The 27,267-nt window shown below is 59.7% G+C and overlaps 1 protein-coding gene across 1 annotated transcript; it reads left to right on the top strand.

The window, feature by feature from the left end:
* Nucleotides 1–6,107: 6,107 nt before the first annotated feature.
* Nucleotides 6,108–26,717, top strand: FOXO6 (forkhead box O6). The gene is made up of 2 exons (XM_047727117.1): nucleotides 6,108–7,042; nucleotides 24,545–26,717. Exons 1-2 carry the CDS (start codon nucleotides 6,629–6,631, stop codon nucleotides 25,808–25,810), a joined length of 1,680 nt encoding a protein of 559 aa, XP_047583073.1. The 5' UTR covers nucleotides 6,108–6,628; the 3' UTR covers nucleotides 25,811–26,717.
* The last annotated feature ends 550 nt before the right edge of the window (nucleotides 26,718–27,267 follow it).

Raw genomic sequence — 27,267 nt, 5'->3', positions numbered from 1 at the left:
GGACACAGGGCCAGGCCAAGCCGTGGGCCGCAGAGAAAGCACGACCTGAGAAATTCTTTGGCAGTTATGCAGCTCCTTCTCCCCCACGTTCTCTCCTTTCATTCTCCTGCCTGCTCTGGGGGGGGGGGGTAGATGCTGTGATCTCCATTTTACATATGGGGGAATCTGAGGTTGGTGACTAGTCCCGGGTCACCCAGCGTGTCGTTGATGGGGCTGGGACTTGCTGCCTCCTTCCCCAGTACTAGGACCGTGACTGCAGAAGGGAGAAGTGGCAAACCTGGGGTGTGATGGGTGGGTGGGCATCTGGGCGCTCCTCCGAGACTCAGGCTCGATGGCCTGGGATAGACTGCTGCCTCCGGGGCCCGATGGACTGGAGGTGGGGGCACTGGAGAGGGGGACAGCTGGAAGAGGCTGCCTTCTGTTAGAAACCTCACTCCCTTTTCCAGGACTCATTCCCCTAACAGTCATGGCTCTGGAATTCTAAACGACTTTAGTGTTTTGCAAGGAGGTCTCAGGGCTCTGGGAACGTCAACCTCAGATTGAACCTTCGAGGTCACCTGCTCCAAGCCTCCCATCCATTTGACTAATCAGAAGACAGAGCCCCTGAGGAATGGAGAAACGTCTTAGCTGAGAGCAGGGCCGGTGGCAGAACCCTGCAGCCCCATGTTCTGAGAGCGTCACTGGATCAGGGAGATGACAGGCTGGGGTCAGGACATTCCAGAGGACAGGTCACATGGGCTGGACAGGGCAGGACAGGACGGGGCAGGGCGGGCAGGGCAGGAGGCCACAGTGAGATGCTAGGAATTCTTCGGCCAGGCTCTGCTGTCAAGTCCTCACTTTGTCATTTCCTTCCCACATCCCGGGGAGGTCACTATTGTTGTCCTCATGCTACAGGCTAAGAAACAAGACACAGAGAAGTTCCAAGTCAAAGAGCTTCTTCGTGAAGGAGGCAAACTTGAATGTGGCCTGTCTCCAAATCCTACAGCTTTTCTATTACACCTCCGTCCCAGGGGGAGTCTTGTCCATCCTCCACCCCAAAAAAGTCCTGCGTTTTCTAGAACCTCAATACGCGACCTTATTTAGAAACAAAGGCATTACAGATGTAGTTGGTTAAGATGAGGGTCTAGCGGAGTGGGGTGGGCCTAATGCAGTGTGGCTGGGTTCAGAAAAAGAGGAGAGGCACAGAGAGAATGCCGCTGGAGACCTGGAGAAGACACAAGAGAGGACAGCATGGAGAAGGAGACAGAGGCTGGAGCGATGTGTCTACAAGGCCAGGAATACCGGGCTTGCTGGTGATGTGCAAAGACCGGAAGAGGGAGGAAGGGTTTTCCCCTAGAGCCTTCAGAGAGCACGGCCCTGCCAGCACCCTGATTTCAGACCGCCAGCCTCCAGAGCCTTCAGACAATATTCTGGTTGTTTTAAGCCACTTTGGAGCTTTTGCCCTAGCAAACGAATACGCCTCCTTCCTGTCTCGTGGAGAGAGGATGACGTGCAGGCCTCAGGGATCCCAGACGTGGTCGTGTTGCCATTTAGAATATCAGGGCAAACGAATGGGGGAGAAGGACGGAGGGGACACGTGTTTGTCTGACATTTGCTCCGGGCTCCACCTTCCACGTGAGGTCCTGATCACCCTCCAGGGGTGACGACAACCATCTGTCGGAGGCCCCGTGAGGCATCCCAGAAGGGAAAGGATCTGCCCCCAGGCCCTAGGTGCCTCCAGGTACAATGCAAGGAACAAACCTGGGCTCTAGTATGAGTCCTAGGGAGGGAGGCCACTCACTTCCCTTCTCTGACCCTCTTTCCTCATCCAGAGAAAGGGAAACATGGTCACTGGCTCTCAGTGATTGGGAGAATGAAATGGGCTCATTCTGTCGTTCAAGAAACATGTGTTGATGGTCTCCGTGCCAGCCCCTGCTCTAAGTCCTGGGGACACAGCAGCGAATAAGATAGGCAAAAAGGTCTTGCTCCCAAGGGGTTAGATTCTTCTGGATAATATGTGTCAGGGGCTGACAGTAAGCGCTCCATACAACTTACGGCGATAAAGACACAGGGTTGAATGGCACAGTGGGCAGATCGGGCTTGGCCTGGAAGAGGAGTCCACATCAGCCCTAATTGTCTTCCCTGTGGGTGTGGCACAGTCTCCTGGCCCAGGAGAACACCAGGTCCTTGGGCACCCAGCAGCCACTGGTCTAAGCTGCTTGCCCAAAGCCAGAGAGCTCTCTGCCCCAGGCAGGGATGGTGGAGGCAGCTCAAGGAGGCTTGGGTCCCATCAGGAGGGCCCTCCCCTGCTGCTCTACCACACAGCCTCAGCTCAGCCCCACCCACTCCCTGACACTGTCCCTGGGCCAGGCCTGAGCCTGCTCTGGAGGCTCTCCCAGCTGTCCTGATGTCCCCTCTGGCTTCTGCAGACGCTCCCCATTTCCACCCCTGGAGGCCTCTTCTGGGCACCAGCCCCTCCCCTCCAGAGGCGTCCCCAGACATCACTCCTGTGCTATTCTTTTTTCCTGACAACTGTGGCATCAAATGTCAACCAGGATCTGCTCAGCACCAGAAGGTGGGGGCAGGAGGCTGGTTCTTGATAATGACTGTGTGGTTTAGGGGAGGGTCCTCCTCAGTCCTCCTGTGAGGGGCTAGGCATGGCTGGCCCTGGTCTGGCTCTGCTTCCAGATCACTGTATCGCCTCAAGCAAACCTCTTCCTCCTCAGACCTTGGTTTGTCTGAGCCAGGAAGGGGAAGCAGGCTTCACCTGGTGGTATGAGAATCAGGGGACACAGGCAATACCCTCTGGGGACTTGGAGAATGCTGGGCCAGTGGCAGTGGTCTTCCCTGAGAGCTTACTTCCTTCTAGATGAGCTCTGGAAGAGGTTCTGGGGGGTGCACAGTAGCTATGCCCATCAAACCTCAGAGAAGCCCGTCCTCCTGTCCTCACTTGCCCCGAGTGAGCTGGGACAGCTGGCACCAAGCACTGGGGAAGCGGGCTCTGGCGGGGCCCTGACAGCTCAGCAGTGGCAGCGGGGAAGTGGCAGTGGCCGCAGTGGAAGGGGCTATTCTGAGAGTTGGGAAGGGCTGGGGAGCTGAGACTGGAGACAGGGAGCAGCCCAGGAGAAGGTAGTCCTGTGAGGGTGAGGGGAGTGTCCCTGCGGCCATGTCCATGTTCATAGTAGGGAGGGCTGTGTAATGCGCACTGGTGGGGGGGCGGGGATGGAGCACTGAGGTCATGAGGCACGCACTGGGGTTGCTTGGGTGTCTGTGTACAAGTTTTGGGATCCAAGTATGAGTTGAATGGGTAAAGCACGCATCTGGAAGTGCACGAGCAAGCCGGCGTGCATGCATTGGAATGCGAGCGCATTCGAGTGCACAGGAAAGTGAGAGCAGAAGCAAAAGCTCCCGTGTGTGGAAGGGGGAAGAATGCAAGGGTAAGCAAGTGGGCTCTTGTTTGTGAGCAGGAGCAAATGTGGGAGTGGTAAGAAGGGTATATGAGAGAGCAAGCATGGGAGAGGGGAGCAGAGTGTAAGAGCCCTGGGGCCAAGGGAACCCTCAAGAGGGTTTGGGGACACAAGGGAAGGGACAGGAGCGTGCGCGCGTGGGTGTGTGTGAGCCAGTGTGCACCAGTGGATGTGTGCATGTGTGCAGTGTGAGCAGTGGGGCCAGTGCGGACTGGGAGGGGTGGGAAGGGAAGACGTGCAGGAGAACCAGCAATGGTCATAAAAACAGCTAGCATTTATTGAGCACTTACTCTGAGCCGGGTGCTGACATGGATGAGCTTACTGAATTCTTTACATCTCCCATGACGTCAGTGCTGTGATGATACTCATTTATAGATCAGGAAATGGTGGCCTTGCGCAGTTAAGTAACTTGCCCCTAGTCTTGCCCCTAGTCTTAATCGCTACGTTATACTGCCTCGTAATGAATGTGTGAGCAGCAGCCAAGCTGTGAGTAAAGAATGAGCGTCTGTATTGGTGGTAAGTGTGAGTTTGAGCGTGTGTGCACTCAGGGCTGAGTGTGTCAGACGTGGGTTCCAGAGGAGCGTCCCAGCAGCCGCTGTGGACACTGGGCGGGCAGGGGCCCGAGCAGAGTCTGAGTCAGTCTCCGTGGCGTCTCTGCCAATCTGACTTCCCAACCCCCCAGGGACAGCCTGTGCCAGGGCCCCCAGCTAAGGGATCCTCCCAGTTCTGGTATGGCCCCCAGCAGGCCCCTGGCTCACACGGCGGGCTGGCCCATGACTGGAGACTGGCAAGAGGCCTGGGTGGCCTCCAGGGTACCTAGGGGGCTGCCCTCAGTGTGGCCTCCCCAGGCAGAGAGGGCATATGAGAAGTGTGGGAGGGGGTCCAGCAGTGATTTCAGGCCCCTTGTGACTCTAAACAGAACCACCTGGAGGGTGTGTGTATGTATGCAGAGTGGGGGCAGCCTGTGGTTCCCATGCCCATCCCTGCCTTTGGGATGTGACTCAGGCAGATGCCATGCCAGGCATTTGCAAGCTGGGCCTACTTCCACCCTGGGGGGTGGGACGAGGAGGGGCCCCTCCAGCCCTGCTCCCACAGTCACCCTTGGCCCTACTCCTTAGGACCTAAGCTGGAAGGAAGGAATTTTTGAGAGCCAGCTGTGTCCTATGGTGGATCGGGCCCCTGACTGCCCAGAGAAAGAGGAAAGCTGCTGTCTCCAGCCCGGTCTCCAACCTCTCCAGATGTGGTACCCCCCGGGCTGGAGAGCTTGGAATTCTGTTCCTGGAAAGTTATATCCCACTCTAGGCTTCTGTATCCTGACTGGCAAAAGAGAAATAATATACTAAAGGGACATAAGTGACATAAGGTGTTGCTGGCAGAGCAGCAAGTGGTGGGGGCAAGCAGGTAACAGAGACAGCGGTGGGAGTTGGGGCTAGAGAAGGTGTCAGGATGAACTGATATTAAGCTGAGCTTTGAGGAATGGGAGAATCTCCCATGAGGGTACCGAGGAGGGGAAAGGGCTGTCCAGGGAGAGGGGCAAAGGCTGGCAGGTGGAGTTGCGGCTGAAAACCTAGCCCAGGACTCTGTGGGATGAGATCATGGACTGCCTAGCTTCTCAGACAGCCTCTCCTTCCTGAGGCCATATGATGATCCCATCAACATCTGAGTCCTCCACTAGCCTGTGCAGTAGGGACCTCATCGGTCTCTGTCACCTGCCACTCTTGTTGCAGTGGTCCGAACAGTGCCTCGTGCATTAAAGGTCCTCAATAAGTATCTGTTAAATAAATGAGAAGTTTCTCCCCAAACAGGATGAACTCTGGGGCAAGAGCTTGTTCAACAGCCACTGCCAAAAGCCTCCCTGAGCGTATGAAACTGGTCTGTAAAGTGTGGTCCTGGGTGCATCACCTGGGAACTTGTTAGAAACGCAAAGTCTTGAGCCCCAACCCAGACTTACTGGGCTGGGGCCCAGCAATGTTTTAACAAGCTCTCCAGGTTGATTCTGTTACACGTTAGACTTTAAGAACCAAGGCTCTAAAACTATGTCCACAGGTCCCCTAAGAGCCCATGAAGAACCAACCCATCTGCAGATGGAGAAGCTGCAGTTGTGGCCAATGTGGCCCCAAACTCTGATATTCTTGATCCCTTCCCTTTCCCCAGCCCAGTCCAGGGCACAAAGGAGAGCCGGATCATCTGCCCTATCAGGTTTCAAAGATTGGAAACCAAGGGGTCTAGAATCAGGGGGCGGAATACGCCCCCCTCGGGAGTGGTAGGCGGAGCCAAATGTTCTGAGCCCCGCCCCTTCCCCGTTGCCCCGGGAAACCCCGGGTTGTAACAATAACCCGCTGACGCGCTTCTGGGAGGGATCCTGCCGAGTCCGTGGGCGGGACATCTCGGCTGCGGACCAATGAGAGAGATCGGGCCCCGCCCCCGCATCCCCCTCCCCCAGCGCCGAGCAGGGGGCGGGGTCGCTCCCGCCTCTCCTCCCCTGCTCCGTAGGCGGCGCTGTTGCGCACGGGGGCTGCGGCAGGGTCGCCCGGAGCAGGGAGCCCCGCGCCCCAATCCCCAGCCCGCAGGCGGGGCACCCGGGCAAGCAGAGGATTCCGTGGCCGCGGGCGGGCACGCCCCGCCCCCTCCCGCGCCGGGCCCGCCCCCTCCCCGTCCCCCGCCCATCCCGAGGTGCAGCCGGCGCTGAGCGCGGCAGGCGCGGGAGCTGGCGCTGGAGCTGGAGCGGCGGCGGCGGCGGCGGCGGCATTCACGGGGCGGCGGCGGCGGCGGCGGCGCGGGCTCCGGCACGGACTCGGGCTCCGGCATGGTGCAATCCGGCCTCGTCCCGGGAGAGCGGGGCCCGCGCGCGGGGCCGGCGCCGGGGGAGCGGCGGCAGCGACGGTGGCGGTGGTGGCTGCAGGCGCAAGCAGGCGGCAGGTGCTAGAAGCGGAGCTGGGCGAGGTGTGCGCCCGCCGGGCTCCGGGGCCGCCGCTCCCTCGCTGCCCCCATCTTTCCCTCCCTTCGGGATTCCCAGAGCGTCCAGCCCCCTGTCTCCGCGTCCCGGCCCATGGCGCCCCGCGGTTGAGCCGGCGCCGCCAGGGACCCCTCCCGCGGGCCTCCCCGGGGCGCGCAGATCCCGGAGCCGCCCGCCCACCCTCCGCGGAGTCTCCCTCCCCTCCTCGCCCGAGCCGGGCGGGACCATGGCTGCGAAGCTGCGAGCGCATCAGGTGGACGTGGACCCGGACTTCGCGCCGCAGAGCCGGCCGCGCTCGTGTACCTGGCCCCTGCCGCAGCCCGACTTGGCCGGCGACGAGGACGGAGCGCTGGGTTCAGGGGTGGCAGAGGGCGCCGAGGACTGCGGGCCGGAGCGCCGGGCGACGGCCCCGGCGATGGCCCCAGCACCGCCGCTGGGCGCGGAGGTCGGACCGCTGCGGAAAGCGAAGAGCTCCCGGCGGAACGCGTGGGGGAACCTGTCCTACGCCGACCTCATCACCAAAGCCATCGAGAGCGCCCCGGACAAGCGACTCACGCTCTCGCAGATCTACGACTGGATGGTCCGTTACGTGCCCTACTTCAAGGATAAAGGCGACAGCAACAGCTCGGCCGGCTGGAAGGTGGGAGCGTCCGGCTGGGGAGGGGGGCTGGGGTCGCCGGCTAGGGCTTCCTGGGGCTGCGAGGTGCGTCCGGGGCCCCGACGAGCCGTCGGGAGGGAGGCCCTGGGGCACCCCTAGGGGTCACAGAGTGTGTGCCTGGGGAGTGGGGCCGGCCCGCAGACAGGCGGGGGCGTGCTGGGAGCAGCTGTGTGCGTGCTCTGGATGCAGGGTGGGAGGTCTGGTGAGGTGACAAGGGACTGCCACTTTGAGGCACCCCCGAGGGACACCCCCACCCTGTCGACGGCGGCATGGCAGAGGAACCGACTGGGAGACCTCGGATATTATGGGCCCCCACTGAGACCCCGCGAGTTTGCTTTGTGTGTTACTCTTGTTTGACCCTCTTCACCGGAGCACCCTCCTTAAGAGCTGGAATAATGGCCTGGGGCCAGTGCCTGCCTTCTCCCCAGATCTTTCCCACTACCTTCCCTGGAGCTGGCCCCAGGGCAAGGAGTGCAACCCGGAACCCTTCTTCCTCTGGTGCCAAGAGTTCACCCTAGGGCACCAGCCAGCCTGGGGTGGGGAACTGGTCAGGTGACCTGGAATCTGAGTTCTCTATGGGGCAGCTGCTGTCCCCCTTTCCCTGGATCAGCATGGTGGGCTGGGGATGACCTCTGCCGGTATGAAGGCAGGGTATTGAGGGCTGGGGATCTGTCCCTTCCCACCCTAGGCTGTCTGGCTTCCATTTCCCTGGCTTTTTGAGCTCAGATGCATTTGGGGAGAGGGGAGGGGAGGGGGCACCCTAGGGAGGCCTCAGTGCCATCCAGTGGAAAGGGGGGAGCCATCTTGGGAGAGGACAAGGGCTTGACTAGATTGTGGCCTCCAGACCCTCCTCTGACCATCTTGTTGGGGAATGGGGGTAGTCGATGCCTTTGCAGGAGGAGGAGGAGGTTTGGGGGAGAGGGAGGGGTCTGTGCCTAGGGCCTGGGAGCTGTTAGGCTTCCTATGGGAGAGGGGTCTCTGCAAGGGAGGCATGCTTACATGGAGGGAGGGAGCAGTGCCTGGTAGTGGCTGCAGACAGGTCAGCGGAAGGAGGGGTGCCAGAGGAGGAGGGGAGGCTGGTAGACATGAGCAGCTCTGGTCGCCCAGTGGTTTGCATTGTAGGGGCCACAGCACTCTGACCTGGGGGCCCATGGCTCTCAGGCTTCATGCTGGCATCTTCTCTGGCTCTCTCTGGCCACTACAGGGTGGAGGTACAGGTTGGAGGAGCACCCATGAGTCTCCCATCTTCTTGGGTTCAGCTCCCACGAGAACACTTACTCCTCCTAAGTGGGTACTGCCCTTGGGATTTGCTTCCACCCCTGTCCCTGTCCCCACACACTCTCCCACCTTTCACTTCTCCCTGTAGATGTATTTCTCGTCTTCAAGAGCACAAGTTCAGATGCCTCTTCCAGGAAGCCTTCCCTGACCCTTTTTAGCTAGCTAAGGATTTCCTCTTCCCTGGTCCTCTCCTTGCCTGTGATAGGGCTCAGTCTTTTGTGTCCTGTCGCATTTCCCCTCCCCACCCAACCATTAGAAGACAGTGGCAGTGGCAGAGCAGTCTCCGTGCCCATGGCACCCAGCATAGAGCCTGGCACCGAGGAGCCATGGGTGAATGTCTGGTGAGAGTGTGAAGGAACGGGTGGCTGGTGCAGAGGGTGCAGAGGCTGGGGAGGGTACTGTGGGCCAGAGTAAGCCAGGAGGGCTTCCTGTAGGGGGTGGAGCCCCACTTGAGCTTGAGGGACCAGAAATGGTGGGGGAAGATGGCAAGAGAAGACGTGAGGCCAGAAGCTGAGGGAGAACTGCAGTTCATGAGGGTCTCAGGGCCAAGCCAGGGCATCCAGGGGCTGCTAGGGGCCTGGTGTCAGCCACCTTCAGGCATCTGTGCCAGGTGTCTCCTTAATGCTCTCAGCAGTTCTTGAGGTAGGTTTCACTGTCACCGTTCACAGAGCTGGGCGCTGAGGCACAGAGTGGAGGAGTGAACTGCCCAAGGTTGCACAGTCAGTAGATGGGAGAGCTGGATTTCAATCCAGGTGTGTCTCCCTCCAAGGCCCCACACAGCCTCTGGAATAGTATCCTGCTGGCACTGGGTGTGGGAGGGGGACACAGACAGCTTTTGAACAGGGGCAGGTCTAAATCCTAGAATGTGACTGGGAACGTGGAGATAATTTAGTCCCCGGACTTCATTTCTCGGACAACGGGGAGCCTGAGGCCCCAGAGGGGATGGAACTCCTCAGGTTGTTGGTGAGCTAAAGGTGCCAGGAGATGCCCCCCCCCCCCGCCTGCCCCTTGGAGGTGGTTTCCACTGCACCACGCTGCTGGGGACACACTGGTTCTCCCTGCACCTGGCTCAGGAAGGAAGGTGCCCTGGAAGGCTGGTCCTGGGCTGGGGCATGGGAGAGGGAGCCTGAGGCTTGGGCTCCCGACCCAGGGCCTGGCTGAGACCACCCAGACACTAGAGGAGGGCTGTTCAGAGGGACCTCTGGCCTTTCCCATTCTACCCCACCCCCAATCCTTTTTCTCCTCTCATTCCTACCCCTGCCCCCATTCCCATTCAGTCCCTCCAGAGAACTGGTGGAGGGACCAGCCCCAGCCCCAAGCCAGCCCGTGCTTTAGCAGAGGGTGTGGAGTCTGTGGTATACCTCTGGGGCTAGGGCTGGGGCTGGGGCCCATTGTTCCTTCCTCCCTCCCCTCCCCCACATAAGTGTGGACCTGAATTCCTGGGATATACTGAGAGCCCTATGTTAGAGGGAGGGTGGGGGACCAAAGGGGAAGGCATCAAATCTGCCTTCAGGAGGCATCAGGGCTCCACACCCAGGCTGTGTGTTTTACAGCCAGGAAGGGCCAGAGGTGGGGGAAGGTACAGGGAAGGCGGGTTAGATCCCCTGGGAGCCCAGGCAAACCCTCCCAGAGAAGGTGGCACTTGATCTGGGCTGTCTTCATTGGGGGCCAAATGTGTGAGAAAGTCTCTCAAGGGATGTTGAACGGAGATGCAAGGGCAAGGAGGCAGAACTGTAGGAGATGAGAGGATTGGGCGGCTCCTAGGAATGGCAGGGAGGTGGCATGGGAAAGGGAGTGGGCCAGATCAGGAAGGGCCCAGGTGCTTGACTTTCACCCTGTGGTCCCACCTGGGACTCGGGGAGGTAGTCAGAGGTGCTGCTGATGGAAACAGGAGGAGGCCAGATCAGCAGCAGGTGCAGGACCCCCAACAGCCTCAAGCCTGCAGAGAGGCTGGCCTTGGTGCTGGGAACTCCACTGCCTCGGAAGAGGCTGCTAGTGTTTCTCTCAGGACAGAGGGTCTGCAGGCCCTGGATGAGGGCTGGGACAGGAGGTTCCCCTCCCTCTTCGGTGTCCTCAAAGTGTGGAGGTCAGACATGCAGGTAGAGCCTCCCACTTCCTCCCAGATGCTCCAGCCCCACCTTGCCTAGCAACAGGACTCCTCCAGGAAGCCTTCCAGACTGCTCTGGGTCCTGGTGCTCCTTCCACTTAGCGCCCCTGGAGTTGTTCTGCCTGCTTTTGTGTTTCCTGGCTGCCAGCTCCCCTGGGAGCTCCCAGGCCAGGCCTGGGCACCTCCCATTCCTGTCCCCAGGCTTGATGGGGGAGGAGCACAGTGGATGGGGACTTCCCTTCTCCCTCAGGGCCTGGAGCAGCTCTGCGGTTGGGGGATGGGATCAGGAGGGAGGGTGCTACCCCCATCTGGCCCAGGCTGGGCAGCAGGTCTTAGGTGGGGTGGAAGGAGGGACTGAGAGGCCAAGAGGAGGGTCCTCTGACAGACAGGCTGAGCAGTGGATGTGAGTGCAGAGGGCTCCCCCTTCCCTCCTCCCTCCAGCTTGCTCCAGCAGGGCTCCCTCCTCCTTCTTTGTCCTCCGGGGATCCCCAGCCCCAAGGGTTGGTGGGGGTGCGGGAGGAGGCGGTGTGAGCCCCGGTTGGGGGGTGTCCTCACCCCCCGCCGCGCACGAGCGGGGGGCTGGCAGCTGCCCGCCTCCTGGGCACGAGCCCGTGCCAGCCGCTCCTGGCACAGTTGCTGGCACGCCCGGCAGACTCCCACGGCCACCTGCTCACACCCACCCACGAGCGCTGGCGCGCTGCGGGCCCTTCCGGCTTCCCGGGCCTCCCGGCGCCCCTCCCCCGCCGCCCTGCTCCGGAGCCCCCACCCCAGTCCCCTTGCTCTCCGCCGGCCCCCGCGCTCCTGCCAGCCAGCCCCAGGCCCGGCCCCCTCCCTGCGCCACTTGGGGAGTGCCGGAGTCTGGGTCGCGGGGAGGCCCCTGGGGTAGCTGCGGGGAGAAGGAGGGATGGGGAGGCAGGCAGACAGACAGAGGGACAGACAGGGTGAGGGCCCCGCCTGCCACCTGGCGCCGCTCCAGCGGGACGATGGCGGGCAGCGCCGTGCCAGGCGGTAATTGCAGACAGACTAATTTAAAGAGATGAGACGGTTATTTTTAACTCGTGTTAAGGTAATGAACGGCGCGGGGGGTTTGCGGGTTCGAAAGTTCAGCACCCCCCAGCCCCCACTTTCTGTGGGTTGGGGGCCCCCCTCTCTGCACACCCAGAGGACTTCAGCTTCAGGACTGACTGGAGTTGGGGGCTTCTGGCAGGGCCTGGGAGGGCTAGAGGGCCTGGAAAGAGGGGCCCCCTAGCCCAGCGCAGATCCCTTCACATCCTGGCCACCATGTTTGGTTGCGGGGGGGGGGGGGGGGGGGGGGGGGGGGCGTGTATTAGCATCCCTATCTTCCGGAGTGGAGAAGTAACTTGCCTTGGGGTCACAGCCTTAGGAAGTGTCTGCCCTGAGAATCGAACCCCCTTCTGACCCCAAAACTCAAACTTTTTCTGTGCCACTGGGGCTGGAGGAGAGGGCTTGTGTTTGGGTTTTGAAAGGGTGCAGGTGTGTTCCTTGCAATCCAGAGTCTTGTCTTCAAGTGGCAGCTGGTGGTGGCCACCACACGGGATCTTGGGGGCTGTGGAAGCCCCTCTGTCTGGGTCTTGTGAGGGGCGAGGCAGTGGTGATCATGAACTGGGTGTGGCCATACGCTTCTAGGATATAGGTATACTGGCTATAGCCAGGGGAGCCCCCTCTTCTCCTCACTGTCTCCCTTACCTTGTGGACGGCTCACCAGCAGCCCCTCCCTATGTGCAGCCTGTGAGCCTGCCTCCCAACTAGGGGGTGGGTACATGGGAGACAGGTCATGCATTGGGGCTCACTCCTTCCACCTCCAAATCCGACTTTGTGTCTCTAGGGGAAGTGGGGAGTCATGGAACCCAACACTACCTTGCACGCCTCCTTGCCCAGCTCAGTCCCCTTCTCACACACTGTAGTGACTGAGTGCACTGGCCTCTGGGACTGCCCATTCTGTTGCCAGACAGGTCTTAAAAGTTGTTAGCACTTCCTTCCTTCTCCCTGGCAGCCGTCCAACCCCCTGGAGCCGTGCTCCTCTCCTGGTGTGTTGGTTCAGCTGTTTGGGTCCGCTGGAGTTGCAGAGTCCAGAGCCTTTGAGGGTGGACAGAGCACCCACAGAGCCCCCCTAAGGGAGCCTGATCAGGTGTGTGTGAACTGGAGCAAATTCTTTCCCATTCTGATCCCCGATGAGATTGGTGTCCAAAGGGCCTTAACTGGATCCCTGGTTCTTTGAAGTCTGTAACCGACCAACACTCTGGTTCAAGGAGCTGTGAGGGCTTAGTTGGGACCCAGGGCACAACGTACTGATGGGACTTCTCAGGGGTGCAAGCATGTGTGGATGGACTTGAACTTGGGACTTCTGCTTGGGGATGCCTACTCTGACCCTGGCAATACCCAGGTGGCAAATGGACTTTGGACACAATAAAGAGAGTGCTCATGGCAGTCTCAGTGGGCCCCCAGAGCAGACAGATGGGGGGTGCAGGGTGTTGGGTGGGCACTAACTAAGGCTCTGGGGCCTGAGTAGGGTGCTCAGGGGGACAGCTGGATCTGGAGCGGCCCCCCTTTCCTCCTGGCACCTTGGTTACCATGGAAACCAACTCCTGTTTGGGAGGGTTTGGCTGTTTGCTGCCTCTCCCACCCCCCAACCCATATGTGGAGGTGGGAGGGGGGCCAGGTGGCGTGTGGGGGAGGGGCCTCCCACAACGTCCCCCTGGGGCCTCCCTTTTTGCAGAGAAACCTCTCTGGTCTCTAAGGGGGGGTGCCTCTTGTGGGAAGGGGAACCAGAATTAAGAGAATTAACGTCTGGGTGCTAGGCCTTTGGGCACTTCACATACATTCTCTTTTTACATCCTCCCTGGACCCTGCCAGATATGTGTTAATAGCCCCATTTTGCAGTTGAGGAAATGGAGGCCAAGAAGGGTGAAGTCACTGGGCCAGGGCAGCATAGCCAGGATGAGGCTGAGCCTGATTTAGACACAAACCTATCTGTCCCCTGTTTCTCCCAGTGCTGTGCAGTCTCAGCCCTATGCACACCAGCCCTCCTGCCCCAAGGCTCTCTCGTGCTCCAGAACCCTCAGGGGCTCCTCAGTGTCCCCCTGGGAGCCAGCCAGGCTTGGACAGCTCTGTATGGACTCCTGGGCCCTCAGCTGGCCTTGGTCGGGCCCTCCCCTCCCTCCTGCTTTCTGTGCTGCCTGTGATCTCAGGGACCCTTTGCTTTGCCACCTTTACACCTCGCACGCCCCTGCCTTTGTCAGATGCTCATTGAGGCAGCTCCTGACTCTTGGACAGATCCCTTGGGCCACCCCTCAGAAACTGGGCTGGGTGCTCAGGTGGATTGAATACAGGCCCACCTCCCAGGAGATTCTGGAACCCACCACATCTCTCCGAGAATTCCTGCCTATTTTCAAATCCTTCATTGTTGGCAAAACTGGTTGATGATCAGAGTCACCTTGAAGCTTTTAAGTAAGAGTTTTCCAGTTCCCATCTCAGACCCTCTCTATCAGACCCTCAGAGGGTCTGATTTTAATAGGTCTGTCTACTGATGGACCTAGATTCTGCGCCAATGCCTTCGTGGAGGTGTCCCAGACTCCTAATTGTCCCTCCCTTCTGCTCCCAGTGTAGACCAGCTTCTTCTCTAAGTAGGCTGCCCTGGTGGAGCCCCTTCCCCTCCTCCTCACTCTTTTTGGGTCCTCCAGAGAATTATAGGCCATGTAGTCAGCTTCAACACCGGATTCCCCAGCCCCAACACCATCACCCTCCTGTCTTAGGAGTCGCGCTGTATAGAACACAGCTGGAGAAGATGGAGCCTGCAGCTGGGGCTGAAGCCCTCTGCCACTGAGGGCCTTTGGCTGCAGGAGGATTTGTTGTGGCATAAAGACTCAGCAAGCATCTGGAACTGGCCCAGTAAGGACCTGAGAGTCACAGCCCCTCTTCTCGGATAGCTCCCTGTGTGTCCAGCTCAGTGCTGTCCCTACAGGATCCCTTCCGGGGGCCTTACCTGGCATGACATTCAAGGCCTTGGCCCCCTGCTCCCAGTCATTTTCTCCAGCCACATCACTCGGCTCTTCTGACCCTTGAATCAGCCCCACTGAACTATGCTAGCCCAGGATTCAGCTGCCGGCTACCATTATACACATGCTTTCTTCTAATTCTTGCAGCACCCTGTGAAGTCGCTACTGTGACTTTCCCTGTTTTAGGAGGAAACTAAGGCTGGAGAAGGAAAGTGGCTTTTACTGTATCCTGCTGTAAGTGACAGAAATAAAACTCCTGGGGCTAACTCTTCCCTAGCCCAGTGTTCAGGCCAGGTCAATCCAAGCTCACACACACCCCTCACTCCCTGCCAGGCCTTCCCCCCACTTCGGCCCTGAGCCTTCCAGTCTTGGGGGCTGGCGGGGGCGGGGGGGTGGGGAGAAATGGCTCCAGGGGCACATGGCTCCCTCTCTCACACAGAGGTCCCCAAGGGCAAGGCCAGACCAATGTGCTGTGGTGTTCACTGCCTCCTTCCTCACCTCATCTGCAGGCCCAAGGCTGATGACAGCTTTCTCCGTTCACTTTAGTCCAGGCTTACACCTGTCAGCCACCCACTACAGTGCTGCTGAGAGGAACCAAACTGGCTCCCTGACCTTGAGTGACCCACAGGTCAAGCTGGGGAGATAAGATGAGGTCTCCTGAATTGGACTTGGGGATGAAGATTGCTCAGGGTCATGAGGGAAGGCCAAATAATGGGTATTTGGAGGTGGGGGGAGGGGAACCAGACAAAGGAGGTCAAACCCTTAGGACTCTTTAGGAGCCCATGGGGTCCGGTTCTGTTGGTCAGAGCACAGCAGAACTTGAGGCTGGGGAAGCAAGCCTGGGGCTGAAGGGAATGGTCTTGAGGACCAGGCCAGGGAGCTGGCACTCCAAGCTGGGGAATGATCTAGGCAGAAAGATCATTCCGAGGTGGTGTGGACAGGGGGCAAGACTAGCTTGGGCACCCAGTGTGGGCCTGGCACTGGGGTACAAGGGAGAAGGTGTGTAGAGGGTAGAGGTCCAGAGAGTCTGAGAAGCAGGCCTGAGGTGCGATGCAGACCGTTTGGGACCTGAGGGATGTTAGAGGTGAGACTGAGGTGCGGTTAGGAGTCCCGGAGGCAGAAGGGAGGAGCTAGAATGGCCGCTCACCATCTGTGTGGCCTTGGGCAACTGAGCCTGTTTTCTCCTCTACAAAATGGGATGATAATAGGATTTATGTCCAAGCTTTGTGGTGAGAATTACAGGAGAGTTACATATAAGGTCCCTAAGAAATCCTAGCAAACATCCTTACTGTGTTGTACATTGCTCTGGGAGAGGAAAGGAAGCCCTTCCCCCACTGCTGTGTTGGGTGGGGATCCTGGGCCCTGATCCTTGAGAGACACTGACTCGTGTTGGTGTGTGTGTGTGTGTGTGTGTGTGTGTGTGTGTGTGTTGGGGGCAAGTGGTCCTTCCTCTAAGGCCTCCTGTTCTGTCCCTGAGGTGTCAACTCTTCAGGATGTCCAAGCTTCCACCTGCCCCTAGCTTGACCCACCGTTCTCTTGCCTACAGAGTCTTCCTCCTGGCCTTGGGAGGCTAGCAGGCAGGTTTTAGGCTCTGTATTTTCACAGATGAAGGCAGTGGTTTGCTCAAGGTCACCCTTGAACCCAGGGCTGCCTGCCCCTGGATGAGGTCTCCTCTTTGTCCACTGGGAGGCTGTGTGACCTTGGGTATGGCCCTTCCCTCTCTGGCTCTGAGTCCCATCTAGAGATCCGAAATTCCCCTCCCCCCACTCTGGGAAGCCTTGCAGCCTCCTCCACCCTGTCTGTCCCCTCCCCCTGTCCTCTGCTGGCCTTGCCTTCTCTGTAACCTGAGCTGGGGCTGTGGGGGAAGGGGGCTCGCCCTCTGCCAGAGGCACCTGCCAGCTGAGCAGATGTGAGGGGATGGAGGCCCCCCTCCCCCCAGGGGATCTCAGGCTCTTAGCACAGCTGGGCTGGGGCTGGGGCTGGGGCACGCTGGCACTCAGCACACCCAGCCCTGGCCTCTGGCCTCTACACCCAGAGCTTATCCTGAGCACTTGTCCATTTTTCAGGGGACGTTCATGCTCCAACATGTCCTGCAAGGACCTCTCAGAATCCAGAAGACAGATGGCAGATGAGGGCGGGTGCCCCGGTCTGGGTGGGCTGCCTGGGGATCCTGGAGCCCCTTGGCATAGGGACAGAGGGCCAAGGGCAGCCCCTGGGGCGAGGCCAGTGCCTGTGCGGGTGGCCATGCCCCTGGGAGAGCAGATGGTTCTCTTGGCGCCATGCCCACTCTGCCTCTTTTCCCCCCAGGAGCCAGCCTTACAGGGCTGGGGCACAGCTGCTGGGCCCTCCCCAGAGCTGGGCCCAGGGCAGGGCGGGGTGAGGTCACCGCAGCTGCTCCCAGGGCCTGTGGCAGGGGTGTATGGAGGTGATGCTTGCAGAGGGAAGGACAGGGCTCCGATTGAAGAGTGATAGGGAGGGCCCTGGATGGCTTTGCACTTAGGGATCCCCGTTAATCTTGGATGAAGGAGGAAAGAGTCTTCCGAGGATTTGATGAGCCAGTGCGGACTGCCCCACCCCCACTCCTACCCCAGGCCCACCCCTGGAGTTTCTCTCTGGCCTGGGCTCCTCCTTTGAGGCATCTCAAGGTGGAAGGCAGGGCAAGGGCCCTGGGTGTGAATTCCTTCCCACATCACCACTTCACCACGTGACCTTGGGCAGCCCCATTCATCTTTTGGAGCCTCAGTTTCTCCTCAGTAAAATCGGCACACTACACCAACGCAGAGGATTGTTAAAAAGACAGTGAGATTTCAAGTGTGGTGCCAGCACGGTGCACAGCGCATAATGAATGTTCATTCAGTAAACGGTAGTTTCTTGCCTTCCTTCCTTGCCTGAATTCTCCCGAGGAGTCTGGAAGCGCTGAGGAAAAGCAGGGAGGTGGCAGAGGCAGCAGGAACTGGACGGGAAGGCAGGAGGGAGAAGGCGAGGCCTGGAGCTCTGGCCTGAGGTTTGGCTGAACAGAAAGGGCAGAGAATTGCCAGGCCAGAGAGGCTCACGGCTGCCTAGTGCTCCGTGGCATGTGTGGACTAACCGTGAGCCGGGAGTTGCCCTGCGAAGTTCAAGGGGGGAGGCCAGCGTGTGCCCAGTTGTCCTCGGGTTTGGGGTTATATTTCTGCCATGGCACTGAGGTGGGAGCTACTACCTTTGGGATTTGCAGAGGGAAATAGAAAGATGACACAGAGCTCGCCTTGCCGGAGCAGCAGGAACTGGTCAAGCAGAGAGGGAAGGAGGGGCAGTGGGAGCCGAGTGTGCCAAGGCCTGTCTGTATAAGACAGTGTAAGACATCCAGGGTGGCTGGAGCCCTGGTGGGCAGAAAGGGAATGGGGGTGATAAGCCGTACAGCCTCGGAGGGTTCTCGTGTGGGCAGGCAAGGCCAGCTTCCTGAGACAGCCGCTGGGCTGAACCTCGGAGAGTGATGGAACCTGGAGGGGCGTTGGTACCTGGCTTTGGGATTGGGCGGATGGGTACAGGTCCTAGGACTGAACTGACAGGGTCCTGGAATTCCCCAGATGTCCGGAAGGCCAGGAGGTTGCACAGGACTTGTGGTGGGTGGGGACACACCAGACTTGGGTCTCCTGCCTCTGATGAAAGCCAGGAAGCTTGGGCTTGCGAACCCCCGGCGGGCGGGGGTGGCCTCTGAGGTGTGCGGGACCATGTCCCCTGCCACTTTGGGGGAGGGGGTAAGAAGAGCTCTGGCTTTGGAGCCCCACCACTCTGAGACCTGGACCTGGCTCCAGGACTGCCTAGCTTTGTGGCCTTAGGTGTCATTGAACTCTCCCGAGCCCACTTTCCCCTCTTTGGACGAAAGTGGTCCCTGTTTGCACGACGGCTACCAGGACTGCATCTAAAGAACCTAGTCTGGGTCTGGCATGGGGGAGGTGGTGCCCTTCTCCCGCCTTGGTATTTGAAGCACACCCCAGTGGTGTGTTCGGGCTGGCTTGCCTTGGCTCAGAAGGGCCCGTCCTGCACACTTCTTCCCAGTTCTGTACTCAGTGATGTCATGCTAGCAGCTTAAAATTGGCTGCGATGGGAGTATCCAGGCCACAGAAATCAGCCAAAGTTGCAGATCAAATCAGGTGGGATCTTTTCCCTGCTGGGGAGCTGGAGGCAATCAATCCTGGGGGCCCTTTTGACCCCTAGAGGGGACAGAATGGAAAGTGGGGTCATGGTGGGGCACTGGCTGGGCCAGGCAGTGCAGAACTCCTGAGTCTGTGGGCCCTTTTGGTGTGGGCGGAGATGGGTCCATCTGAGTCATAGTGTCAGGCAGCCCTCTATAGGCAGGGGATTGGACTGGTGAGACCACTCTTGTCTCCATGTTCTTCCCCCGCCCTCCCCACCCCCTGCACTGGGGGCTCTGGCAGGCTCTGGCTCTGAGAAGGGTGAGTTATCAGAGAATGGAGCTGTGCGAGGAGGAGAAATGAGGTTGTAGTGGAAGATAAACGAGGTTGTACTGTCAGGGAATGAGGTGGTACTCGGAGGCAAGGTGAGGCTGCATTATGAGATAGATGGGCTTGTCCTGTCCGGGGATGAAGAGGACTTGTAGGAGAGATGACGTCCCGCTGGACCGGGCGGGTTGCCCCGGCAGAGAACACAACACCGCAGGCAGAAGGAGAGACTTGGACTCGGAGGATAAATGAGGGTGTCCTGCTGGATGGATGAGGGGGCCCGTCAGGTGAATGGAGTGCTGTTAGCAAATGAGGTTGTACTTGCTGGATAAATGGGACTGGGGTGCTGGATAAATGGGGCTGTGCTGTCAGAGGAATGCATTACTACTCGTGGGCGAAGGGTATCCTGGGAATAAATGAGGGTGTCCTGCTGGATCGATGAGCTGCCAGCACCAGGTGGGTCAGACCCTGTCCGTGCGGGGGGACACCCGCAGCACGGCTGAGGTGGTTCTCTCCCCACTGGGGCCCCTGGTGTGTCTTCTGGCCCCGGTGGGACAGGCTCTCTGAGACCTCGGCCCCAGCAAGCCCCAGATGACTCAAGTCTGTCTGGGCAGCAGGAGGGAGGGGGGGGCCCTGGAGTGGGGGGAACAGGGGCACGGCCACCCCCTGAGGCTGTCCCCTCATTTCTCACGGAAGCCCTGACCCTCCTCTGTGCTTCCCTCTGTGGATCAGGCTGTTCCTGACTTGTTCCACCCATGCTTGTCTCTCATTCTGCCTGTGCCCCCTTCTCTCTGCCCAGTTTCCTTTAATTCTCCCTGCAACACAGTATTACCCCCTCCGCTCTCGCTCGCTCGTTCATTCATTCAGTGAACATTTACTAAATGCCTGGTGTGCATCAAACACACGGGGTACAGTCAACATGTAGGTTATCGACAAAAATCCCTCCTGAAACTTACATTCTAATGGGAGGGGCAACAGACAATAAATAATAAATACAGACTCTCAATAAATTACATATTTATATATAACTTACATAGTAATTGTTTAATGTATGCATATGAACTGTCTATTAATTAAAAAAGTGATTATTGCTCTAGAAAAATTGAGCGCAGGTCGGGGGGTCAGGAAATGGCAGAGAGGAGGAGCAAAAGGTTAGAGTGGTCACGATGGGCCTCGTGGCAAAAGATTCTATCTGCACGTGGACTTGAAAGACATGAGAGATGGATGGGGGTATCTGGGTGAACAGTTTTCCCTTGAGACAGAGGCCCCAGGGCGGGACCGTGCCTAGCAGTTTCAAGGAACAGGAGGAAGGAATCGAGCAGATCAGGCTTAGGGGAGGAGACTGAGAGGTCATGGAGGCTCTTGCGGGTTATGGCAAGGCTGTCATTCTTTACTCTGAGATGGGGGGCATCAGAGCATTCTGGGCAGGTCTGGATGTGATCCAAGCTATTTGGTGGGTGGGACTGCTTGGGGGGAGATGGCTGTAGGGAGGCAAGGGTGGAAGCATTTAGGTCTTTGAGGACACAGAGGTTCAAGGCATGTTGCCCCAGAGTTGCACAGTTCGTGGGGTGTTGGGAGCCCAAACTGAAATCCAGATCCAACACCAGAGCCCATGTGCTTTCCCCTGCACCAGCTCCTCTCCCAGGTGGGTGAGGCCCCCGGGGCCCAGGCTCTCTATCCTGGGTTCCAAGGGAGAGTGGGACGGGCGTGGATGCAGTCAACTGTGCCTTCCCTCTGCCCTGAGATGGCCTCCCTCCCAAATCAGGGAGGCCCGACCTCCCTGTTAACCTGCCCCAGGCCTGCATGGAGGTGTGGGAGGTGGGAGGCCCCAGAAGCTGGGCCCAGCTCCGGGCACAGGGGAGCCTGGGCATGCCGGGGCTGTGGCTGTGGTGGCGGGTTGCTAGGCGACTCTAAGAGGGAGCCCTGGTTACTGCTGCCTGGCAGAGGCGTCTCCCTCTTCTGCCTCCCTCACCTCCTCCGTGGCCTCTGGCCTCCCAGGAGGCCCTGTGGGTGAGCTGTGATCTGTGCTTGCCTCTGGATCTTGGCTGGGAGCTCTGAGTGGTACCAGGTGGCTGGGCCCTGAGGAGCCAGACTGGGCTTCAGGGCCTGGACTGCCCTCAGGGGCCACAGCCCAGGTACACAGCTGGTGCCCAGCCTGGCTCCACAGGCAAAGGCCTAGGTCCTTAGCCAGCTCTGGGCTCCCTCTCCAGGTGACCCCGGGCAAGGTGTGCCAGACCTCCAGATGTCCTGTCCACAGTCCCTTCCGCCTGGCCTGCAGCATCCTTCCACCGGGGCCTGGTTTTCTGCAAGAGTGCCAGGGGTGTGAGCCGGTCCTGCTCCCTGATGGCTTGTGTCTGGAACACTCCGTTTTGCATTAGATTCCATTTGCAAAGAGTTCTACTATTAAAAAAAAAAAAAAAAAAGTTTGGGACACCTGGGTGGCTCAGTCAGTGAAGCGTCTGCCTTTGGCTCAGGTCTTGATCCCAGGGTCCTGGGATGGAGCCCCGCATCATGGGGCTCCTTGCTCATCCCTCTCCCTCTGCCCCTCCCCCCTGCTGGCACTCTCTCTCCCTGTCTGTCAAATAAATAAATAAAAATCTTAAAAAATAAAAAAGGTTTGAAAACCTGTGGACTGGATGAGTTTAAGAACTTACAGTGTCAGATTGAAAAGGTCATGGAGTACAGCTGGCACATCTCATCAGTACCTAAGCGGGGAGACAGGCCCGGAGAGACGAACAGGCCTGCCCAGGTGAGGCTTGGTGGGGTGAGAAGAGCAACGAGCCAGGGGTCAGGAGGCCTGTGCTCGAACCCCCTCTCTGCTACCAGGTCCTGGGTGACCTTGGGCAAGTCCATCCTTTCTGGGTCAGACCAGCAGTGGTTTCAGGCTGGGGCCTCCAGGTCCCAGGGGTACCTGGCCAGGCAGGGAACAGAGTGGGGAAGAGTGCAAACCTTCACAGGCCCAGAGCGGGCGCTCTTGGTACAAATCACGGAAAACATGGAAACATGGCAAAACATGAAACACATGATTTGTCTGTTCAGAAAACTCAGATGCAATTTTGCAATGCAAAATCCCCCTGAATGCTAAAAACGAAGCACAAGACTTACTAGGAAATTTTGACCTTGAGGCATGCCCCCAGGCTTCCTATGCTGCCAGCCTCTAGGGATAGTTTACATGGAAAGTTTGAGAAGCACCGGAGTCCTGGCTTCCTAAGATTCTTTGGAAATTCCCTGACTCGGTTCTCTCCGCCGTGGTGGAATGTGATGTCCTTTGGACTCCGGGCGAGAGGAACCTGAAATCAGTGCCTGCCTCTGCCATCTGAACGGCGGGACCGGCAGCTTACTGAACGACTCTGAGCCTTACTCTCCTCATCCGGAGACAGGGCTCACAATCCCTGAGCTGTATGGAGCAGGAGAGAATACGAGAGATCAAAGACTTATGATACCTCGGGCTGAACAAGTAGGTACTGAGTGGGTGCTGACACTTGGTGATGTCCTTCCTCCTCTCCCCCACCCCCACCCCCAGCACCAGGCTGGCACACTGTGACACCGCTAAAGAGGTGTTGCCTGACCAGCCTCCAGCTGGAGAAGCTGGGAGGCGGAGCCTCCGAGAAGCCAGACAGCCCCCTGGGGGAGAACTGAGGCCCCTGAGGCCTCTGAACACAGGTGTGCAGGAGGGGCTGGGGAGCCAGGTGCAAGGGGAGGAGTGGGAAGGGGGTATCTACTGGAGGGAGCACCACTCCCTGGGGGTCTAGCTCCCCTCTTCTCAGGGCCCCAGGAGAAGCCAGGCAGGGCAACGCTGGGAGGAGCCTTGGTGCTGTCACCTCCCCAGACCAGAAAGTGGCAGCCATAGGGAGGTGGCGGGGTGCCTGAACAGTCAGGCCAGTACCTGGAGCTGGGAGTGTGAGGGAGGCAGCAGGAAGGACCCCTCCTCCTGGAGACTGACGGGAAGGAGGAGGAGCCCTCACTGGTCAGTGGTTATGGAGCTGGGCAGACAAATAGGTTAGGAGTAGGTCCATGAGCTGGGTTAGGTCTGGGGTGCTATCTGGCATTTGCTGCCTGTGGGACTCTGGGCAAATTACATCATGCCTCCGGGCCTCTGTTCCCTGGTGCAGTGAGACGGGGTAATGCCAGCTTCCCAGACGGCTGGTGCCTAGCGCAGTTATACGCAGGACATGCTATTAAAGAGGCAGAGAAAAAGCAGGTCCAGGGGGTGATCTCGAAGTGTGGTCTTCTGGACAGAGTGAGGCCTTTAACCAGGGTTTAGGAGCACCCCGTACAGTCACCAAACACGTGCCCGCACACATTGCCTCACGCAGTGATCTAACAGCTTTCTGGGGTGGTTACTGAACCAGGCCCATTTTGGTCAGAGGCGTTCACTGAGGCACTGAGGCTCAAGGACATTGAGTCAAGAGCCCTGGCAGTTCGTGGGAGCTGTGCCCTGCCACCCCCCCCCCCCTTTTTGGCAAAAGTGCGCTGTGACGTGGGGAGCTCTAGAGACTAGCATGGCAGAAATTTAGAAGAGAGTGTGTGCATGGGTGGCAGGGGTGGAGCCCAGGAAGGTACCAAGCGACAGCGGAAGGCACTGGGCTGCCCTGGGCGAGCCACTTGATCTCTCTGAGCCCTGGTCTTCTTGTTGGAAATGAGGATCAGGCCACCTGATGTGTGGCGACTTTGTGAAGCTTCTACCAGAAAGGGGCTTGGGGGCAGGGCTCCTCTGCTCCAGGTGGTCAGAAAGGGAGGGCAGGCGGGAGAGCTGGGCTGGCCTGAAGGTGGGCACTGAGCACAGGTGGGGTCTGAGGTCCCCCATGGCTGATGGATGTGCTCTGAGGGGCTTGCTGGGAATCTAGGCTGCTACGGTTCCCAGGAGCTCAGGAGAGTTGGGGGAAATTTCAGAAGAGTTCCAGGCCTCTACCCACCTTAGGGACCCCCAGCCTTTTCTGCTACCCCTGGCCAGGCCCTCCCAGCAAAGGGTTAACAGTCTTCTCTACCTGCAGTTGCATTTTAAAGACACGAAATTAAAGCAGGTAATTTATTCTCCCCACACACGAAAGAGCAATTAGTTCTAAACAGGGCTTAATCAGTCACCGCGAGATTGATTTCTGGAGCCCTGGGTTTTCGGGCTCCTGGCGCCATGCCAGGCTGGGGAGGGAGGGGGCAGACAAATGAGCCACGCGGCGGCATGAGCCCTTACATAATCTGCTGGGGGGCCCTGGCAGCCTGGCTAGCCCCAGGCGGGGCTTGGCTGAGCCGGGGAGAGGGGGCCTTGCTGTGGTTCCTTAAGAGTAGCCCTCAGGCTTCTGCCAGGCCTCCTGGAGAGACGCCAGGCCCAAAGCCCTAACCCCTCCCTCTGGGCGGTGTGTGTTGTGGGGGGAAGGGGTGCTGGGGAGAGGGAAGAGTGGTGCGGTTCTGGGGTAGAAGGTGGGTCTTCCTGTCCAACCTGGTACTTAACACCTGTTCTCCCGCTCTTTACCCCATTCACCCTTCATCATTTTCTGTTTCCTCCCATTGCCCCTTCTGTCCCTTCTCCTTCCTCCTCTCTCACCTTTTTATTCCCCCTTCCTCTTTCCATCACATCCTTCCTCTTTTCTAATGGCCTCCTCGCTTCCCACTCCCCCACCCATGTCCTTGTCTCTGGCCACAGAACTCCATCCGGCATAACCTGTCGCTGCACACCCGTTTCATCCGCGTGCAGAATGAGGGCACAGGCAAGAGCTCCTGGTGGATGCTGAACCCCGAGGGCGGGAAGACAGGCAAGACCCCTCGGCGGCGGGCCGTGTCCATGGACAACGGGGCCAAGTTCCTGCGCATCAAGGGCAAGGCGAGCAAGAAGAAGCAGCTGCAGGCACCTGAGCGAAGCCCCGATGACAGTCCCCCGGGCGCGCCGGCCCCGGGGCCCATGCCTGCCGCGGCCAAGTGGGCCACCAGCCCGGCCTCGCACGCCAGCGACGACTACGAGGCGTGGGCAGACTTCCGCGGAGGCGGGAGACCCCTGCTCGGGGAGGCGGCCGAATTGGAGGACGACGAGGCCCTGGAGGCCCTGGCACCGTCGTCGCCGCTCATGTACCCGAGCCCCGCGAGCGCGCTGTCGCCCGCGCTAGGAGCGCGCTGCCCCGGGGAGCTGCCCCGCCTGGCCGAGCTGGGGGGCCCGCTGGGCCTGCACGGCGGCGGCGCGGGGCTGCCCGAAGCCCTGCTGGACGGCGCGCAGGACGCGTACGGGCCTCGGGCCCGGGCGGGGACGCCCGCCTACTTTGGCGGCTGCAAAAGCAGCGCCTACGGCGGGGGCGGGGGCGGGGGCTTCGGGCCCCCGGCGCTGGGCGCGCTGCGCCGCCTGCCCATGCAGACCATCCAGGAGAACAAGCAGGCCAGCTTCGCGCCGGCCGCCGCTCCCTTCCGCCCGGGGGCGCTGCCCGCGCTGCTGCCGCCGCCGCCCGCACCCAGGCCCGGCCCGGTGCTGGGTGCGCCGGGGGAGCTGGCGCTGGCGGGCGCGGCCGCCGCCTACCCCGGCAAGGGCGCGGCCCCGTACGCGCCGCCGGTGCCCTCGCGCAGTGCCTTAGCCCACCCCATCAGCCTTATGACGCTGCCCGGCGAGGCGGGCGCCGCGGGCCTGGCGCCGCCGAGCCACGCGGCCGCCTTCGGGGCCCCGCCCGGGGGCCTCCTGCTGGACGCGCTGCCGGGGCCATACGCGGCGGCCGCCGCCGGGCCGCTGGGGGCCGCGCCCGACCGCTTCCCCGCCGACCTGGACCTCGACATGTTCAGCGGGAGCCTCGAGTGCGACGTCGAGTCCATCATCCTCAACGACTTCATGGACAGCGACGAAATGGACTTCAACTTCGACTCTGCCCTGCCTCCGCCGCCGCCCGGCCTGGCCGGGGCTCCGCCCCCCAACCAGAGCTGGGTGCCGGGCTGAGGGCCGCCTCCCGCGCCGCCGGTGCCCCGCCCCGCCCCCAAGGGGCTTCTGTCTTCCCGTCCTGATTCCCTGGGCCCCATCCCCGATTCCAGCTCCACCGGAGGATCCGGGAGACAGCCCCAGGCCTGCTAGAGACGTCCCTCAGAGGCTGACCGCTGGAGGGAAGCGGTAGGGCGGGGCTGGGGCGCCTGCCATTCCTGCTCCAACTCCTGAGACCCGCTCCTCCTGCCCCCCCAGGGCAGGAGGCCTGGGGGAATTTCAGGCCGGGTGGGAGTAGGGAGGAGCCAGGTGAGCTGCGGTGGTCGGTGGTCGGGGATTCTAACCAGGATGTGTGGCGTCTCTGAACCTTCAAGTTGCAGACGCCCTTGCCGCTATGGATCACCCACCCCAGACTCATTCCCAGCTGACACCTTCCCACTGGTCTTAGCCTCACCCACCCCAAGCCAGGAACCCCCTCCCGGAAGCACACCTACCTGTTGGCTGTTCACCCTGAGCTGTTTTCCTTCAGCCCTAAACCCCCCATAGAGCCCTCAATCCCATGGTTCAGCCCCTCCTTCCTATCCTGGCAGGCCCTAGCTCCTCCTCTCCTCTCAGGTTGGAGTTAATCCCCCTTTCCACCCCCCACCCCTCCCACCCCCCAGTACTGGTCTCAGCCTCTCCAGCAGGCCTCAGCTCCGGATCTACCCCCAAACTGACACCCCTTTTTCTCCGTTCCAGTCCTGCCTCCTCTCCCGTATTTATAAGTGTCCGGTCGGGGCGGGCTATGGGCGCGGCGTCCCCGGCGCATATCGTAGGCAGTGTACCGTGGCCGTGCCGTCAGCGTGTGCGTGTGCGTGTGTGCCGTGTCGAGGCCGTGTAGAGTGCATTGTACAGCATATTTTCATGAATAAAATTGTTTTAAATATTTCCCGCGCCTTGGGCTAGCAGGGGTGGTGGTGGTGGCCGAGGAGGGTCATTGGCAGGGATCGTAGGGTGTCCCTGTGCCTGCGTCCCTATTGTGGCTTTGTGTCTGAGTCCCTGTTGGCATTCCCTGATGCCTGTCTGCTCACACACATTGGTTAAGCGCCTACTGAGTTCTGGACGCTGGCGATGTGCCCGTGTGGAGTTCTGCACCTGTTTCTGTGAGCATATGCATTGCAGGAAGTTTCTGGTTTGCGGGAAATTCTGTCCTGAATACATAAGCCTCAGAAGTTCGGAGAGATGGCACAGATATTCACTGAGAACCTGCTAGTGTCAGGTCCTGCATTAGGTATGATTTTCATTCCCATTGTACAGATGAGAAAACAGGGTCAGAAAGGGAAAATGGCTTGGGAAGGCAGGGTGGGATAAGGGAAGGGAGACCTTGGAAGGCACACAGACTTCTCTTTGAGTCCATTCCCTGCCACTTGCTAGCTCTACGCCCATGCGCAAGTTTTCAATGTCTTACTTTCCTGGTCTAGACCATAGGGTAATAGCAC

This window comes from Lutra lutra, chromosome 4, assembly GCF_902655055.1.
Source record: "Lutra lutra chromosome 4, mLutLut1.2, whole genome shotgun sequence".
NCBI lineage: Eukaryota > Metazoa > Chordata > Mammalia > Carnivora > Mustelidae > Lutra > Lutra lutra.
Note: the sequence above shows the minus strand (reverse complement) of the source record. Positions and strands in the feature narration are given on the sequence as shown.

Excerpts from the sequence above, each read along its gene's own strand:
- FOXO6 (XM_047727117.1), top strand. The coding sequence starts at position 6,629 with ATGGCTGCGAAGCTGCGAGCGCATCAGGTGGACGTGGACCCGGACTTC. Across the intron at positions 7,043-24,544 it reads ACAGCTCGGCCGGCTGGAAG|AACTCCATCCGGCATAACCT; the intron begins GTGGGAGCGTCC and ends CTCTGGCCACAG.